The 19,909-nt window shown below is 43.2% G+C and overlaps 1 protein-coding gene across 1 annotated transcript in view; it reads right to left on the bottom strand.

Annotated features, from left to right (window-relative positions):
- The window catches only part of LANCL3 (LanC like family member 3), a 94,893-nt gene that overhangs the window by 13,612 nt on the left and 61,372 nt on the right, over positions 1-19,909 (bottom strand). Inside the window, exons 2-3 of the mRNA XM_065901239.1 lie at positions 3,190-3,313; positions 2,074-2,271 (exon numbers count right to left, since the gene is read on the bottom strand). Of these exons, the coding sequence (XP_065757311.1) occupies positions 2,074-2,271; positions 3,190-3,313 (322 nt within the window). The remainder of the gene's footprint in view (positions 1-2,073; positions 2,272-3,189; positions 3,314-19,909) is intronic.

Here is a 19,909-nt window from a genome sequence, read left to right as displayed (position 1 = left end):
GCAGTCCAGTGAATATGAGGATTGAATGATTTTGCCCTGCAACCTGCGTTTAATCTAACCAAGATACTGAACATGAATGATAAATGAGGATAAATAAAGTCCCCAAGGTGATGAATACTCTGCTGTACTGTTATGGTCCATGATTTACAAAGACAGATGGGATGTGATGTACAGAGAGAAAGGAATAACCGCCCTTCAAGAACCCCACATCAATTAAGTGACCCAGCCACTCATTTTAGTAAATTATCTTCCCACTCTTCACAGGGCTTTTACTATACATTGAATCCTTTCAAAATAGGCTGTATTTAATTTGGAACATCTCCAAAATTCAAGGATCCTGGGGTGCTTGGAGGATACCCAAAGGCCTTCACTGAAAATGATGAAAGGGAATAGGAAATGGGAGCGTTGAGCGTAACATGAAGAGATATCATTTCCAGAATGGTAAATAACTGCTGTTTTTCTTCAGAAAGTTCAAAGCAAGAAAAAGGTGGGCTCAAATGATCACTGGTGGGAATTAGCCTGGACGTAATGCACAATGAATGCCCTGGCGCTGGTACAAGCACACACGGGAGCCTTTGAAGTCCTTCCTTAAGTAAAAATGGAAGGCAGAGAAAATATGGCCAATGGACTAACACTTCTATTATTCGTCACCTCAAACTGTACCGAAGAAAAAATGCAATTCCAGTTGGATTAAAGAACATTAATTAGGTAAGGAGGGGAAAGGAAGTAATAAAAATCAGGTAACAAATGAAAGAGAAATCAAATATATTTTAAAGCTGTACTCATGGCACTGAAGCATAGCCTTGAAAATTAAATAACACTCCTAATCAAAAATGTGTGTGTTGGGCTTCCCTGGTGGCGCAGTGGTTGGGAATCCGCCTGCCGATGCAGGGGACACGGGTTCGAGCCCTGGTCTGGGAGCATCCCACATGCTGCGGAGCAACTGAGCCTGTGTGCCACAGCTGCTGAGGCCCGCGCGCCTGGAGCCCGTGCTCCGCAACGAGGGAGGCCACCGCAGAGAGAGGCCTGTGCATTGCAGCGAGGAGTGGTCCCCTGCTCACCGCAACTAGAGAAAGTCCATGCACAGCAATGAAGACTCAACACAGCCAAAAATAAATAAATAAAATAAATTTATAAAAAAAAATGTGTGTGTTATTTTGGTATTTTAAGTCTCTCTGGCCAATCGACCAAAATGCACTGTCTTTTTTGAACTGCCCCTTCTCTAAGGCCTAATTAGCAGTGTAATGGGATTGAAAAAAAAAAGGAAAAGATGGGGTCTGATAAGTTTCCAGGCTCGATTCCAGAGAGTTCACTGCAAATGGCTTCTCATTTCTCTAGACTTTTCATTAGGTGATAATGGAAACCCGTCATTTGGAGAAGAATTACAGAATAGTCCATCTTCAACCTTAATGTGCATACAAATCACCTAGGGATCTTGTTGAAGTGCAGATTCGGATTCAGTGGGGCTGGGGTGGGGCCTGAGATTCTGGATATCTAACAAACTCCCGTGCCACTAGTCCAGGGACCACGTTTTGAACTGCCAGGTTCCAGATCTGCACTGTCCCATGAAGTTACTGAGCGCTTGCAACGTGGCTAGTCTGTATCAGGATGGGATGTAAGTATAACAGAGACACGGGATTTCAAAGACTGGATATTTAAAAAATATGAAGTCACTCGATTTTTAAATTTGTTGCATGTTGAAATAATATTTGGCGTATATTGGGGTAGATCTATTATTAAAATTCATTTCACCTGTTTCTTTCTATGTTTTAAACAGGGCTACTAGAAAGTTAATTTCATATGTGGCTCGTATTATATTTTGTTGGACAGCACTAGTTTAATTTGTATACAAATATTGTAGATAAAGATCATATATTTTTTTAAACACAGGATCATTTCTGGACATCCTTTACTGACGGAGACTTTCTTGGCTTTGAAAAGTTTCATCTTGACCTTTTCATCTCCCACGGTAATGGCATAAGATGAGAAATACCCTCACTTCTCAGAAAAGGCACCCGTCTTTGGCTAAGCCCAATGAAAGGGAATGCTACCAGATAATAACATGAGTGAGACCTGGGGCGCCGTGGCACCAGTGCACCAGCTCGTTCTCCCTCTCGATGGCCTCGCCGAGCTCAGGTGGCCAGTTGCAGTTTTGTTCCTGCTCCATAAGGAAGTCCACGCTCTGCCACACCAGCTCCTGATCTGAGGGCTTAAGGTGCTCATGGTAAGAAAGAAGCATCTGGAGGATGGACGACAGGCCATGAGCTGCTCCTATACAGACAAGCACAGCATCATTAATTCACATAATTGGGAGGAGAACCAGTTTGAAGTCTGGGCGTAAGTATTACAGATTGATGAAGGGGTTGGGGAAAGCCAGGCATTCTAGGCAAAAGGAACAGGCACAAAGGTTACAAAGGTATGAGAACACTTTGCCTGCTGGAGACTTTATAAATGTGAACCAGGGAAGGGAGAGATAAAGCTTGAGTTTGGAGAGGGAGGCAGGCGATCTGCAAAGGGGCTTGCAAGTCATGCTTGCAAGGAGTGATGGGGAACCACTGAAGGATTCAAAGGGGTAGTAACTAACTTTCACTTTACAAGCCTCATATCTCAAAAGTACTCATTGTGATTCAGTAGTCTGTTATTAATCCACTAATATTAAAAACTTGAAACTGTCAGTGGCTGAATCCTGCTTCCCTGTGCAGAGGTACTATTGGCAGTGAGCATATAAGCTGTTAATTTTCAGCAAAATTAGGCCAGTGAATTCACAATCAAGAATAAAGGATTTGAGTCTTTAGTGAAAGTCATTGTTAAAATAGCTCCATTTCTTTTTTTTTCCTTTTTTTTCTTTTTTGTTTTAACATCTTTATTGGAGCTTTACAATGTCATGTCAGTTTCTGCTGTATAACAAAGCGAATCAGCTATATGTATACATATATCCCCATATCGCCTCCCTCTTGCGTCTGCCTCCCACCCAAATAGCTCCACTTCTGACAGGTAGACTCTGAAAACAAATATGAAGTTGTGCTTTGTAGTATCCGTCAATATTTGTTTTTAAATGGCCTTTCAAAGGGTTCCCAGTGAAAGCAATAGTGATGACCTACGTCAAAAACAAAATCTTCCAGTCTTTAGCCAATGCTGCTGTTAGAGACTGCCTTTCTCCTCCAGGCCTTTGCCAACACCCTCACTCACCCAAGTATTCGGTTCCATAGTAAGAATACATCAGTGGGAATGGTTTCCTCTTTTTCATGGCATATTGCTTCCCGGAGTCCAGGATCGCCTGGCAAATTGATTTGATCTGTGCTGGGGTCAGCACCTGAATAAGGAAAAGAGGCAGAAGTCAAGTCAGGATCATCATTATTCCTCAGACACTGGACTTTCTTGCTTAAAAAGTCCATCAGCATATCCCCCCCTCCCAGTCCTTTTCCTATTTGTAAATAAGCTCAGCCCACCATACCTTTTTTTTGGAAACCACTGATTCTCTCTTCGTTGTCAAGTTTATCTCCCCTCTTCAGAAAATTTGCAGTTCTGATGGGAAACACACACCTTTACTGCTATAGGCTTTTATAAATGGCAGAGGCCACCTAACAGCTGTTATATCATTAATCCTTGTCACAGGAACAAGAAGTTGCTCAGGAAAGAACAAAGACTGGTCCTAAGCGACCATGCTTGGCAAAGCTGTTACTTCTGATGTATGGCGCGGGTCTGGCTCAGACAATGGGCCTTCAGTTTGTGTCATTTCGACTGTGCTCATAAAGCCACAATTCTATGACAAGCTGCTGCATGACAGACCCGCTGGAGCCTTTTGCAGTCCATGAAGGAAACCTAAGTCCAATAAGGACCAGGACCAAGGCAAAGGAACTTTTACTATCAAAATGATGCTGAATAGAGAATGGCTAAAAGGCCGTCTCCCATATTTTATTCAATCTAGGTACCGTAAGTTTTAGGGCTATACAGGTTAAAATGTTCTCAAGCCTACATAGCATCATTGCATTTATTAGGGTTCTGCTCACGTTTGCAATGTTCTCTGTCTGCCAGTCTGCCTCGGGGCTCACTGGATGCTCCCTTTGGCACAGCACTTGACACCTGTTGCGTTCTGTCTCTCTCTACTGGATGATCAGATGCAAAGACTGTAATGTCTCGTCATTTTGGTATCCTTGGTTCCTGACTCTGAGCCCGAGGGGGCCTTTGGTAACTGATGAGTGAGTAAGTGCCAGGTGGACTGCCATGAAAAGCAGAGCCCCCCTCTCCTCTTTTCTTTATTCACCCCTCCCTCCCTCTTCCCCTTCCTTCCACAATTATTTCTTAAGCCCTTACTATAAGCAGGAAAGACTGTTCTAGACGCTGGAGATACAACAGTGAACAACATGACAAGACCTTTACTCTCATGAAGCCAACCTTCCAAAAAGGCAGACCTACACAGGAAAAGTACTAGCCAGAGTAACCAAAGAAAGAAGAAATCACCTAAAGTTCAGCCTTGGCCTGACTGGATGAATCTGGGATCAAGGAACAATCTACTGGATTTTGGCCTTTCTCCGAAGACTCGCACATCCAATTTTCCTACCTGATATCTGCCATTAGACACACCCATTCCTTTTGAAATAACTAATTTCTTAAGTCATAACTTGCTCCTCTGATTTATGCAACATTAGAAGGGCAAAATATAATCCAGGTTGTGGCCCCTTCAAATCCAGCATTTAATTTGGAAAAATAATCACATAAAGAAGAGGAAGTTGTTCATTAATTAGTTCTGCCAGTTAACATTACTGAGCTACTATTCCAGTGAGGCCCTCTAGTAGGTATTGTGGGGGAAACTCTAGAAAGCCTAGGACACATTTTTTTTCCTACAAGGAACTTACTATCCAGCACTGGAGATAGACATAGACAAAAGTCTACAATACAGTGATTAAAGTTCATGAGCCCACCTCACACCGGTCAGAATGGCCATCATCAAAAATCTACGAATAATAAATGCTGCAGAGGGTGTGGAGAAAAGGGAACCCTCTTGCACTGTTGGTGGGAATGTAAATTGATACAGCCACTATGGAGAACAGTATGGAGGCTCCTTAAAAATCTAAAACTAGAACTACCATACGACCCAGCAATCCCACTACTGGGTATATACCCTGAGAAAACCATAATTCAAAAAGAGACATGGGGCTTCCCTGGTGGCGCAGTGGTTGGGAGTCCGCCTGCTGATGCGGGGGATGCGGGTTCGTGCCCTGGTCCGGGAGGATCCCACATGCCGCGGGGCGGCTGGGCCCGTGGGCCATGGCCGCTGGGCCAGCGCGTCCGGGGCCTGTGCTCCGCAGCGGGAGAGGCCGCAGCAGTGAGAGGCCCTCACACCGCAAAAAAAAAAAAAAAAAAGAGACATGACCACAATGGTCACTGCAGCTCTATTTACAGTAGCCAGGACACAGAAGCAACCTAAGTGTCCATCGACAGATGAATGGATAAAGAAGATGTGGCACATATATACAATGGAATATTACTCAGCCATAAAAAAGAATGCAATAATGCCATTTGCAGCAACATGGATGGACCTAGAGATTATCACACTAAGTGAAGTAAGTCAGACAGAGAAAGACAAATATCATATGATATGACTTATATGTGGAACCCAAAAAAATGATATAAATGAGCTTATTTACAAAAGAGAAATAGACTCACTGATATAGAAAAAAACTTGTGGTTACCAAAGGGGAAAGCGGGGGAGGGATTAAATTGGGAATCTGGCATTAACAGATATACATTACTATATATAAAATAGATAAACAACAAAGACCTACTGTATAGCACAGGGAACTATATTCAATATCTTGTAATAACCTGTAAGGGAAAAGAATCTGAAAAGGAATATATATAAATATATATATGTGTATATATATATATATATATATATATATATATATATGTAACTGAACCACTTTGCTGTACACTTGAAATACTGTAAATCAACTATACTTCAATTAAAAATTTTTTTTTAATTAAAAAGTTCATGAACCCAGGCAGGGGTGGAAAGAAACAGTAATGCAGAATATTTAACACATCAGCTTCACTAAGACTTCATCTCCTCATTTTCCATCTGGTTGCTCAGAAACAATTACATCATGGGTTCCAACTTAAGTTTCCCTTTTATTAGGTACCTATCTTTGCCTCTTGGGTTTACTTCTCCTTTCTGCCTAGAAATCCTAAAGACCCTATCTTCCCATGTCTTCCCACTGTCATTTCAGGGTTCAGCCTCGGTCTTTCCTTAGATGGACGGCACATTTCTCCTAAATGATTTCCTCCTCTGCATCCGTTCGAATTGTTACCAAAATTTCATTTGCCACTGACAACATCTTGCTCTCTCTGTACCTTTATCAGCACCAACTGACCTCACATTTAGTCTTACTCTATGTAATATCTTGCATCATCAGCCTCATATCGACCCCCCCATCCTGGCTTACTCTCAGAAACCTGCCAAGAACCTCAAAGGGCATGAACTTAAGAGGAGTCTATCCTGGTCCCATCCCATAATTTCCTGGGAATATATCTGGCCCTTCACCTTAACTGAGGTCCTGTATGCCACTATTGGTCTTGAATCCATGTGACAGAGGCAGTTTTTGTGACAGGAAAAGGCCACTGGATTTTCAGCGTACGAGTACGTACTCATTTGAATGACTAGAATTCTCCCTATTTGACTTCTGTGCTGATAATTGAAAACTGGATTATTCTTTCCTCAGCTGAACATTTATTCATGTCTCCTTTCTCTCCCCGCCCCACCTGCTTGTTTTTAACCCAGAAAAGGAAGATCAACTTTGGTTCTATGTGGTGCCCTCTTTCTTTCCATCCCTGATCCACAGCTCAGAATAGAGAATGAGTTTATAAAATATTTCAAAACTTCCCCGGTCATGCATCATGTCTGGGTGGTTTCCTCTTATCTTGCAGAAACACTGTGAAAAACAAAGAGAAACGGCACTTGTCGGGCCGGATAAAGACTAGTTATGCGTGCAGTTCTTTATCGCTGGGAACAGACAAGACCTACCCTTGGCTTTATTGATCAGCAAATAAAAAGGGGAAAAACAGTGTACATGAAAGTGTGCAGAGGAGAGCACTGAAGAAGAGGGTACTGGTCCCCGCCCAACACACAGTACGTTAGGAAGAAAGGAGATGAGACACCGGGCAGGGGCTGCTTCGTGTTCTCTCATTTGTCTGCCCTCTCAGACATCCCTCCAGGCCGCACTCCCAGCACAGAGGAGCACACGAGCGCACACACTTCCAAGAAGACGGCCTCCGTGCTGCTGAAACACTCTGAGGCCTTGGGAATGAGGAAATGGCATTTCCACTGGGGAAAAAAGTAACTGGGGATGGCAGAGAGCGGCTCCCTGCGCATTAGGCCTTTATCAGGACAAACCCAAATTCCCTCTCCTGTATCTGTAGCACATAAGGCTATGCATGTGTTGATGTCTTGGATGGATTTGATTCTTTTTTAAAACATTTTTTTTTAATTAAAGTATAGTTGATTGACAATGTTGTGTTAATTTCAGCTGTACAGCAAAGTGACTCAGTTATACACATATATACATTCATTTTTTTAATATTCTTTTCCATTATGGTTTATCCCAGGATATTGAATACAGTTCCCTGTGCTATACAGTAGGACCTTGTTGTTTATCTACGTCTGTATCTTTATTCCTGTCCTGCCCCTAGGTTCATCAGAACCATTTTTTGTTTTAGATTCCATATACATGTGTTAGCAATACGGTATTTGTTTTTCTCTTTCTGACTTACTTCACTCTGTATGACAGACTCTAGGTCCATCCACCTCACTAGATTCCACATATAAGTGATATCATATGGTATTTGGATTTGGTTCTTTAAATAAAAATTTGTTTTTACACTGAATTGAAATAAATTAAGATATCTCAAAAATACAAAGCAAGTCTCTGGTGGTTTGGTGTAAATATTTTCATTAGTCTAATCGATTGCCTTCGCTGATCCTTGAACAGAGGTGTTTGCTGTGAAATAGTCCCATTGGGCTGGGCTCTGAATATGAAGAGACGAGAGAGTAATAAAGCCCATCCTGTGTTTCCTGGCCCCGCCTAAAGGTTGTGCTCTGATGCAACCAACTCCCTGCTGAGGAGAGAGGACCTTTGTTAAGGAAATGAATGAAATGGGCCAAGCCACAGAAAGCCTGCCTCACCACAGACCCCTTTCCAGGGTTAAGTGTCCCGCCCACAGGCCCTCTGAAGTGGCAGTCTTTGCTAGCTTGATATCAACCACCGCCAGCATTAGCAAGCAGCAGTCCAAAATGCCCAAAGTATGTGACTGCCCATCCAGATGGAATGCAGAAGGTCACTCCAATATCATGCCAAACACATATGTAACAGAGCAAGAATCTGACATTAACTTAGGTGATTTCCTCCAGCAATTTATTTCATCCACTCCTTTGCCCTGCCTTTCTGGTGGTAGCACAAGCTTCTGCCTGAGAGAGAAAAGCCATTTGATGACCAATGAACATCGAAATGACTTTTTTTTTAGGTTAACTTAAAAAAAAATCTTATTGGAGTCTAGTTGATTTACAGTGTTGTGTTACTTTCAGGTGTACAGCAAAGTGATCAGTTATGCATATACATATATTCATTCTTTTGTTGAGACCCATGGAGATAATAGCTCTGAGGAAAAAAAGGCTGTTGAGTTGTAGAAACTGGGTATTTTAGTACTTGAAGTTGATAATACAAACAACAGACTTGAAGGATATGTAGAGTCAGGATGGAGCTAAATCTGTTCAAGGTGGAAAGAGGCGAAACCAGGAAAGTGAAAGTCAGTGTGGAGCTCCTGCTCTCCTAGCCCCACTCCCTTGCGCTAAGCATTAGGGAGAGATCCTATAATCCCCCCAAAAGGTTTGGGGATCTATAGGTAGTTAGGATGTGTGTCCCCCACTCCCACCTGGAATTGGGGAGATGGCAGCCTCAAAGATGTGGCTCTTGCCTCAGGGTCTGGGGCCAGTAACAGAGATACCGCTGCATGGCATGTCCACAAGAGAGCCAGAGACAATCCTGAGTTTCCTGTGGGTACCACGGTGGAGCAGAAAAACATCCCATACCCTAAAGTAAATTTTTCTAAAAAAATTCACTACCCAAATTTAAAAGTTAGGGACACTTTTTGGGTACAAAGTCAATATAAACATATGGTTAGAGTTTTACTTTTGAGGCCTGTTTGGGGCTTAGATTCAGTTGGAAGCCACTAGGTTACAGGTAAGGGCCAGGCCTTCAGGAAATCTCTGGAGTGGGTGGAGATGTACTTCAGGTGTTGAGAAGACAAAAACTCAGGGGAGCTGCTTTGATGCAGAAGAAGCTTAAAGAGATAAAGTAGGGCTAAGGGAAGGCTTTCAAATAGGAAACAGATCTTGATGAATCAGACAATTCATATTATGTGCCAGGCCTGTGCCAGGCACTTTGAGAGATGATACCATCTTAACAAATAGACTTAAGAGGTGAATCATTTAAATAATGAAGTATTTCGCACTTGTTTAAATTCTCAAAGTTATGATCTATAGGGGTAAGGTGGAGGGAGCGAATATTAAGGGCTTCACAGAGGGAGAGGGACATGAGCTTAAGCTCTGAAGGACAAAGAGGAAGTGGATAAATGCAAGTGGCGGGGGGGGGGCGGGTGGGTGGGAGGGAGAGAGGGTATTTTAAGCTGCGGGCTGATGTGGAAAACCTTGTGTATTAGGGCAATGCTTCTCACACTGCAATGTGCACACAAATCACCTGGTGCTCTTGTTAAAAATGCAGATTCTGATTCAGTAGGTCAGGGACGGGGCCAGGAGAATACAGTTCTAACGAGCTCCTAGGCGAGGCTGCTGCTGGTTCCAGGACCACACCTGAAGTAGCAAGCGATGGGATTATGGGCGCACAGAGGCTGGTTGCGGCAGAGGATTTCTCTTGGGAAGGGTGAGAACTTGGAAGGAACTGTAGGAAGTCCCCAAAGACATTCAAGGAAGCAAGAGGGAACACCAGGCAAGAACACTGCACACCATAATTTCAATGACCACATTACCCAGAAAAGAGAAGTGGCAACAATGGGAAATTCTCTTCCAATAGGCCATGTGTAGGAAAAGTGTGTCTAAATCTGCAAAACCCAGTGGGGAGCTCTCTTAGCCAATGTGGCCAAGTTTATTTTCTTAATTAGTCTCCAAATGGGGCGCATGTGCTGGTGCAGAATAAGCAAGTCCCTTCCATCTGGTTTTCCTGATGCTCCCTGACCATCATTATGCTGGGCAATGAGGAATCAGAAGGGGATTGCTCTACTTAATGATTATCTTCCAATGTTTTAGAGGGATTCAACAGAGAATTTCACTTATAAACACTTGGTCCCAGATACCATTTCAAAGTTGTTTCTTTTCCCTTCTCATGTCAAGAAACCCAAGCCAAGAAAACAATGGAAACTAGAAAAGAAAAACAGGTTTTACCCCATTCTTGCTGACTGACTGCTGGCTTGAAAGATTTATTACAAGTACCTGGTAACCCAGTCTGCACCAAGGGTCGCTAGATGATTTCCTGTTCTATTTCTTGCAAGACACGAAATGTCTCAGAGCCTGAGTTTCCTTATCTACAGAAGGGGGATCACAATGACTTGCCCCACCTACCTCCTCAGGTGATGGTGAGACTATTACTAAAAAAGCAGTTCCCATTTGGAATTAGCAGATGCAAACTAGTATGTATAGGATGGATAAACAAGGCCCTGCTATATAGCACAGGGAACTGTATCCAATATCCTGTGATAAACCATAATGGAAAAGAATATGACAAAGAATGTATATATATGTGTAACTGAATCACTCTGCTATACAGCAGAAATTAACACAACATTGTAAAACAACTATACTTCAACTAAAAAAAAGAAGTACTTTACTTTCTTGTTAACTTTTATATTGGCTTTCTATTGCTGCTTAAACTTGGTGGCTAGAAACAACATGAATGTAGTCTCTGACCACACCCCAAATCGATGACATCAGCCTCTCAGGGTGTGGGACATAGGCATCAGTATTTATGAAAACTCTCCAGGTGATTCCAGAGTGCGGTCAAGTTTGAGAATCACTGAGAAACTTCGCTTCACCACTTCCTAGCAGTGTGGATTTAGGCGAGTTACTCGTACTTTCTAAGCCTCAGTTTACTCATTTGTAAAAAGTATCGATAATAAGACCTCCCTGTCTCACTGGATCGTTATGAGGATTCCATATAAGACACTTAGCACAATTCCTGCCATGAGGCACGTGTGCGATGCAGTAAGCTGGGGTTAAGATAGACGTTGCAAGTCCAGCAGTGACCCAACCCCACCATTCAGCACCACAGGCCTTGCAGGTCTGTGCTCGGAATCTCCCTCAAAAAATAAGCCTGCTGTTGTTGCTCACCTCCCGCACCCCATCTTCCATCCAAGGACCAGCTTGTGTCAGCTTGCATTCCTAAGTCACCGTAACTTGTAAGTCATAGATTAGTAACGTACGGCTCTTCATGTCTGTGTATTTACTTTTCTTTCCTCATCGCCACACTTTGGGCGTTTCACTGTCCCACTATCTCCAAACCACATTGCTTTGCTCTTTCAAAACTACTTCTCAAGTTTACCTGGTTTCTAGACAAGTCTCTGTCACTAACTTCGTTACTTTAGACCAATCACGTAACCTCTCTGGTCCTCAGTTTCCTCACCTGAAAAAACAAGGAGTTAAGCTGAGGTGGTCTTTAATGTGTCTTTCATCAATAGTATTTTGTCATTTTGTGATTCAACACTTTACGACAACCATTTTACAAATCTATAAATACTTATTTGGGCATTAATTCTGGGATGTGGATCGGATGGTATGTTTCAGTGGTTTCATTTTCTACAGGCTAGGCAAAAAGCCCTTTGCAATGAGATTATAGTGCATGTTTAACTTGACCTCTATTCTAGGCATCTTATTTTATGAAGATGCATATTCTCCCATGTGATCCAGCAATCCCACCCCTGGGCATATATCCAGACAAAACTATAATACAAAAAGATACATGCACTCCTATGTTCATAGCAGCACTATTCACAATAGCCAAGATATGGAAACAACCTAAATGTCCAGGTACAGATGAATGGATAAAGAAGATGTGGTACATATATACAACGGAATATTACTAAGCCATAAAAAAGAATGAAATAATGCCATTTGCAGCAACATGGATGGACCTAGAGATTATCATACTAAGTGAAGTCACACAGAGAAAGACAAATATCATATGATATCACTTATATGTGGAATCTAAAAAATTATATAAATGAACTTATTTACAAAACAGAAGTAGACTCACTGACATAGAAAACAAACTTATGGTTACCAAAGGGAAAAGCGGGGAGGGATAAATTGGGAATTTGGGATTAACAGATATAGATTACTATATATAACATAGACAAACAACAAGGACATACTGTATAGCACAGGGAACTATATTCAATATGCTGTGATAAACCATAATGGAAAAGAATATAAAAAAGAATATATATATGTATAACTGAATCACTTTGCTGTACAGCAGAAATTAACACATTGTAAATCAACTATATACTTCAATAAAAAAGTCATAACTTCTTCCAGGGCTTCCCTGGTGGCACAGTGGTTGAGAGTCCGCCTGCCAATGCAGAGGACACGGGTTCGTGCCCCGGTCCGGGAAGATCCCACATGCCACGGAGCGGCTGGGCCGTGAGCCATGGCCGCTGAGCCTGCGCGTCTGGAGCCTGTGCTCCGCAACGGGAGAGGCCGCGACAGTGAGAGGTCCGCGTACCGCCAGAAAAAAAAAAAAAAAGTCGTAGCTTCTTACTAAAAAAAAAAAAGATGCATATTCTCTCATGTGCTTTCTTCCTAGTAGAAAGCTTAGGAAACTAGAAGTTGTTTTAGCCTCTTGGCATTGGTTAGTTGACTAACTGGAGTCTTTGTCTCCCGATGCCTCCAAAGCGAATGACCACGTTATTAAGGCCTGATGCGTAATTGACCATTTCACGTCAGACTCTCCTCTAAGCCACGGTTATGTCATTGCACTAGTCTCAAACCATGGTTCAACGGACGTTTTTCAAGTGCTTGCTGCGTGCATGACACTGGGCTAGAGACTACAGGAATACAGAGATGAGTAGTTGTGGATAGTCAGGTATCGAGTAAATGCCTTTCTTACTTGGAAAGTTCTCCCCTTATTCCTTGCTAACTGGATCTCAATTTTATTAGGCTGACAATTGTGTTTAACTCCAGGTGATAGTGAATATGAGCTTCAGCCAGTCATGTCAATCCTATTGTCCCTTGCCAGATACTCAGTTCTCAGCCTTCCTTGAAGCTCGAGTTGGCTATGTGACCTCACTTTGATCAGTGGAGAAATCTGCTGAGGTGGGAGCTTCTTGGAAAGCTTTTGATTTCATGATAAATGGAAATAAACTGGACAGACTTGGCTGTTACCTGCCTTTCCTCTTTTTGGTGCCCTGAATGTTTATGTGAGGCCTGGAGCTGTAGCATCCACTTTACATCCTGAGGCAATAAGCTTGTGGATGAAACACCAACACTCACAGAATGATAGAGGAAAAAGATCCTGGGGGTTGTGGACATCGTTGGGCATCTGTACCACAACTAGGAGCACCTATCTGCAGACCCTTGTTATGAGAGAAAAAGTACTCCCTTTTTTAAAGTCACTGTTCATTGGATTACTTACAAACTCACATCAGCTGGGCAGCTGTAAAGTGCCAACCTAACAGCACTGCTAGCATTCATTTCCCTGTAAAGCAATTTTTGCCCACATATTTCTCTGCTTCCATGGAAACCTCTAGTTCCGGAGCTCTTTAAAGTGAGGCTGACTGCCTGAGTGGACAAATTCAAATGCAGTTTTCAGTGCTGGCTGTACTCACAAGGTTGTGATTGATTTTTCTTGTTAAGTGCTATCCTAGAGCCCGGAGACAAAGCCTGGCGAACACACTGTCACCTTGCTGCCATTGCCCTGGGTGACCTTCCTATTCCTTCCACTTATCTTGCTCCAGGTCAGGGACAAGGGACACTCTCCAATCTGCCCCCAGGACAGTAGATCCTCCAATCCTCAAAGTCGATTTGGGGAGACAGAGAGGAGACTTGCGGGAGCCTCAGCAACAAGTGCTGTGAAGCAATCTTCTTCCTTACCAGGAACCGCTGTCACCTCAACTTAAGTGACAGTATTATGTACTACCTGCCCTGTCACTTGAGAGAGCTAGTCACGAAAATGGTCCTAGAAGAACAATATCCGAGCCATTTGCGACATTTTAAAGCTCAATAACTCTTTCACCTAGATATTTTCGACAAAGTAAGTAAGCTAGGAGGGTTTCTTTTCCATGGGCCTGTGGGATTGATGGGTGCCCTGAAGGTCACAAGTGGTGGAGATTCTTTAAAATGGCTTACATCTTTTTGTCTTCTTTTCTCCCCCAATACCTCAAAATACATTTTAATAAATGTGTTCCTGGCGGGGGCGTGGGATGAAATGGGAGATTGGGATTGACACATATACGCTACTATGTATAAAATAGCTAACTAATGAGAACCTACTGTATAGCACAGGGAACTCTACTCAATGCTCTGTGGTGACCTAGATGGGAAGGAAATCCATAAAAGAGGGGACATACGTATACGTATGGCTGATTCACTTTGCTACACTGCAGAAACTGACACAGCTGTGTAACGCCAACTAAACTCCAATGAAAAAAAAGTGTTCCTTGGGACTAAAGGAAGCTAAGGCCCTGAATAGTACCTTCTCTGCAAAATAAAACCTAAACCTATTGCGGGGGGTGGACTGGGTGGCCGTGGCTGGGAAATTCGGAATTTCTGGTTTTGTCATTATATGGCCCTGAACAAGTGATGTAACCTCTCTGCCTTCAGTCTTCATTGGTAAAATGAGGTAGGTGACCAAGTAACTTCCCGAGACCTTTCTGGTTCATGATGGTTTATAAGTATGTATCGAACTTTCCTTCTTCCTCTTGTATTCATTGAGGCATTGGAGGGAATCCTCCGTGTGATCCTGTCCAAAGTAGTTTCGTTATGGTGACACCGTGCTTTCAGGTACTTCGAAGGGAAAATGATTCTGGTTTTTTGTTTTCTGGTTTCTTTTCGGAAACAGTTGTAGCCAGGGGTCTTTAGGAGAGCTAGGTTATAAGATTCCGAAAGAATCGCGTTCTATATAAACAACATATCCAAAAAGGAGATTTGAGGTGACCTGGGCATGCAGGTACGCTGAGGGGAGTGGCCACCCCCCACCCTCCCCCCACCCCACCCCATTAGGGACCAGGCAGCCAGGATGAACAAAAGAGTCTCTGTGGCTGCTTTCAATTTTCATTTTAGGCCTAGGGGAAGGAGAAGAAGAGAGGGTCTCAGGAGGAGCTGGCTCTGTGGCTGAAGAGGAGAGAGGAGAGAAGAGCGAAGTAAATCGACACCTTTGCTCTGTTAAGGACACCGAACTCCCCAAAGCCGCCTCCTTAGATTTCAGTATCCACAACTTCCACGTGGTTGCTATGGAATCAACACAGCTAGGGAGGCTTCTTCCTGGTCCTTACAAAGGCTGGGGTGAATCACCGGGTTATATAACCAGTACTAAGCAAAGCAGGATTTACAACCTTGTGAGTTAGTAGCTAAGGTCTTTGTCTTATATAAGCTTTATCCTGTAAATGTTAATCAAGCCCTACTATGGCTCACTCAGAGAACGTCTGTCAACAAAAGAGAGAAAAACCTCTGCCATTGTGGAGGTGACATTCCAGTCTGAATAAATGCATATTGTGCTCCATATTTTATTGCCCCCAATATGTCCTATGCGGCCACTTTCCATAATTTGTTATTATTTTAATGGGGCTGTGTTCATAAAGAAATCAATGTTAAGTAAATTGTGTGCCACATCTCAGGTTGCCTGGGAAAAATTTAACAGGAGATGAAATCCATTCACAGGCTCCGATGTTCAACTGAGGGTAATCACCAAAAGTGTAAGGATGTACATAGGACAGAAATGTCCAGCTGGCCAGTTGCTATAGCAGATAATTACATGGAAAGGTTTAAAAACAGAGCTCCCAGTCTATACCAAGATTTTATAGGAGGTAGGACTGAACACTCATCTTATTTTAACAAAAGCTCCACTCAGGATGCTGGGACACAGACATTGCTTTACATTGCAAATCCAGCATGATTTAGTATTGCAAATAGCACGGGTGGTTGGAACAAGGAACTCAGCTTAATCTTATGTGGTTCATGTAAGCTGTGCTGCTGCTATTCCTGGTCACGGACTAGACTCTTAATTATAAGCTTGATGCCAGGAACCATCTCTATAAATATGCTTCGTTAGTTGTAACACAAAATACTACTGACCATTTACCAATTTTTCAAAAGCACGTATATCTCCGTGATACTGAGAGAGGAGCCCCATGTTTAATATGTAAAGGGGGGAGATACATTAAATATATAATTAGTTATGAAGAGGCACTTACAAAATAAGGTCTCCCAACTACACGATGACGGAACAACTCCAGACAAAACTGATCCACGTGATAAATGCATGCGAGATAAATAGATTTACTGTGAAAGATGTACAATTTGGACTTCTACTACAGTACATCCGCGTCCAAAGGAAAGAAGTACCTAGGTCCACTAGTATAAGAATGTCCACAGCAGCTTAATTCATAAGCTTTATTCATGAGACCTGGAAACATCTTAAATGTCCATCGACAGGAGAATGAATAAATTTGGAATATTCACACAATGGAATACTACTCAACAATAAAGAGAACAAATTGCTGATACATACAACAGGGAGTGGATCTCATGAACATGCAGAACTAAAGGAGCCAGGCACAAAAGAGTACTTGCTCTATGATTCCATTTATATGAAGTTCAAGAATAGGCAGAATCAAAGTATGGTGATAAAGATCAGAAGAGCGGTGAACTCCAGTATCTTTTTTTTTTTTTTGCGGTATACGGCTTCTCACTGTTGTGGCCTCTCCCATTGCGGAGCACAGGCTCCGGATGCGCAGGCTCAGCGGCCACGGCTCACGGGCCTAGCCGCTTCGCGGCATGTGGGATCCTCCCAGACCGGGGCACGAACCTGCGTCCTCTAAATCAGCAGGCGGACTCTCAACCACTTTGCTACCAGGGAAGCCCGCCAGTATCTTTTTTTAAAAAAATTAATTACTTAGGGCTTCCCTGGTGGTGCAGTGGTTTAGAGTCCGCCTGCCGATGCAGGGGACAGGGGTTCGTGCCCCGGTCCGGGAAGATCCCACATGCCGCAGAGCGGCTAGGCCCGTGAGCCATGGCCGCTGAGCCTGCGCTCCGCAACGGGAGAGGCCACCACAGTGAGAGGTCCACGTACAGCAAAGAAAAAAAAAAAGAATTAATTATTTTTGGTTGTGTTGGGTCTTTGTTGCTGCGCGCGGGTTTTCTCTAGTTGCGGCGAGCGGGGGCTACTCTTCATTGTGGTGCGCGGGCTTCTCACTGCGGTGGCTTCTCTTGTTGCGGAGCACGGGCTCTAGGCAAACAGACTCAGTAGTTGTGGCTCGCAGGCTCTAGAGTGCAGGCTCAGTACTTGTGGCGCACGGACTTAGTTGCTCCGCGGCACGTGGGACCTTCCCGGACCAGGGCTCGAACCCGAATCCCCTGCACTGGCAGGCAGATTCTTAACCTCTGCACCACCAGGGAAGTCCCTCCTCCGGTATCTTTTGTGTGTGTGTGTGAGGCAAGTGGTACTAACTGGGATAAAGGGACTTTCTGGGATGATGGAAATGTTCTTTTTCTTAATCTGGGTAATAAATATATGAGTCACAGTGACATCATTGAACTATGCACTTAAGATTCATACATTTTGCTATATGTAAACTATACTTCAATTTTAAAAAGCAAAATAAATCAAGGTATTGAACAGCTTATCTATCAAATGATAGAACAAATGGTTTAGCTGTTCATTAACACATTTTGTCTGAATGTCAAGGTCCTTTGGTCAGAAGACACCAACTTTGCTAGGTATCCTGAAGAAGGGCCTTCCTAAATCTTGTGTGAAATTAAAAAAAAAAAAAAAAAGGTGGTCTCCTTTCCAGGCAGATGAATTGCATAAAGTGGCACATTACCTCTGGGCTGATGCAGCCCCAGGCCAAGGCTTAGTGACCAGGACACTGAGGCTGGATTTCACTTCCCTCGCCCTTTTGGCCAGGTGCCCTTGTGCAGGGCACAACCCTGCCAATCACACAGGGCTGCCCAGTCCTCTGGAAGGAAGCTAGGGATCTGAGGGCAGCCAGGCCTGAGAAGGGAGTCACACTGGAAGCCAGAAAGCTGACATATCCCAGGCAGTGTTCTCTCTTTTGGTGACACTGCTCTCTGCCTCTCTCTTTCACCTTCTACAGACCCATCTTCTCTCCTTCTCTATGGCTGAAGGTGACCTCCAGCACACCATGATACACACCAGCTTGCAAGTCTTATAGTGTCCCTCAGGTTTAGTCACACTTCAGGATCAACTAGAACCAGTGAAACCTAATTTCAAATCCCTGAGAGAGAATCTGATTGGCTCAGCCTCGGTCAGGTGCATTCACCCCAACTGCATCAATATGGGTGCAAAAATCCACCCAGAGAGGGAGGAGGATGGTGTTTCACAAAGAACTGGGATTATTCTGAGCTAGGGAGACTTCCCTAAAAGGGTCTACTATACTCATAAACTACTAGAAAATCCGACTTCCAGTGGCTTAATCAAATAAAAGGTTATTTTCTCACATGAAAGAAAGTCTAGAAGTGGCTGACTGCTGATAATGTTTACTGGTTTGTGATGTCACAGCCAGGATGTCACAATTCTCTCTTCCTTCCCTCATATTGGCCCATAGGCACAAAATGGCTGCTGTAACTCCAGGCGTCATGTTTATATTCAAGGCAGGAAGAAATGCGGAAGCCAGCACCAGTCATGTCCATTTTCTCAGGAAAGCAAAAGGTTTCCCCAAACTCCCGAGCAGACTTATATTGACATGTCATTAGCTAGTACTGTTTGACACAGCCACCCTGACGGAGAAGTTGGAAAACCAAATAATTATCTGAGAACATTGCTATGCCAAACAAGATTAGGCTTTTGTTAGTAAAGACAACATGGAAAATGAGTATCTGGCAGGCAGCAGTGTCTGGCACCAGAATGAACTATAGGAATCCACATTCTCTGAAAAATTTATGTTAGCCATTCATGATCACGTCTGAACACAGGTGATGGAAAGCACACTTAATTCCTTCTTTTAAAAAAATTCACTGCTTCTCACCACACGCTAAGCCACTCGATTTTGCACTCCACCACCTAGGATCCTTTGGCTAGGATTTGCATTCTCTCTCAAAAGCTGTCAAGGCAGGTTTATCAGCTCCCAGTCTACACAAATGCCTTTTCGACACCAAAAGACAATACAGGATCACAGGAAGCATGATTAAAGGAGCTCTGCTTTCTCTAATTATACTATTTCAGAAGTGATCTCAAAGATAATTATTTCGGTATATGCAAATAGATCCTATTCCATTTAAAATCTGTTCCTTAGTGTGAAACAGGTGTAGGAGTTGAGGTGAGAGTGAGTAGCCAACCGCAGGCAGGCTCACCTTTCAAAGGAATGGGTGGGACTAGATGACTTCTAGGAGTCCCTACATGCCTGATATTACGCTTTCTAAATGGTCGGCAATCACAGTCTCTCCAAAGCACCAGGGACATTTCCAAGAATCAAGTGTCGATTAGCGTTACCTTTCCACCGACAGACAATGTATTCTATGAGGTGAGAAAAGGGGCACGGGAAAGGACAGAATGTACCTACCCACATGGTGAGTGGAGAAATTCAAATATTCTAGCTGATTTTCACATACAAATAGAATTGTGTTCAAAGACAACGACATTGCTTTTTATGTTTAAATATTGTATTTATC

The sequence above is a fragment of the Phocoena phocoena genome, chromosome X (assembly GCF_963924675.1).
Source record: "Phocoena phocoena chromosome X, mPhoPho1.1, whole genome shotgun sequence".
Taxonomy (NCBI): domain Eukaryota; kingdom Metazoa; phylum Chordata; class Mammalia; order Artiodactyla; family Phocoenidae; genus Phocoena; species Phocoena phocoena.
The sequence above is the reverse complement of the archived record's forward strand: the minus strand, read 5'-3'. Positions and strand labels throughout refer to the sequence as shown.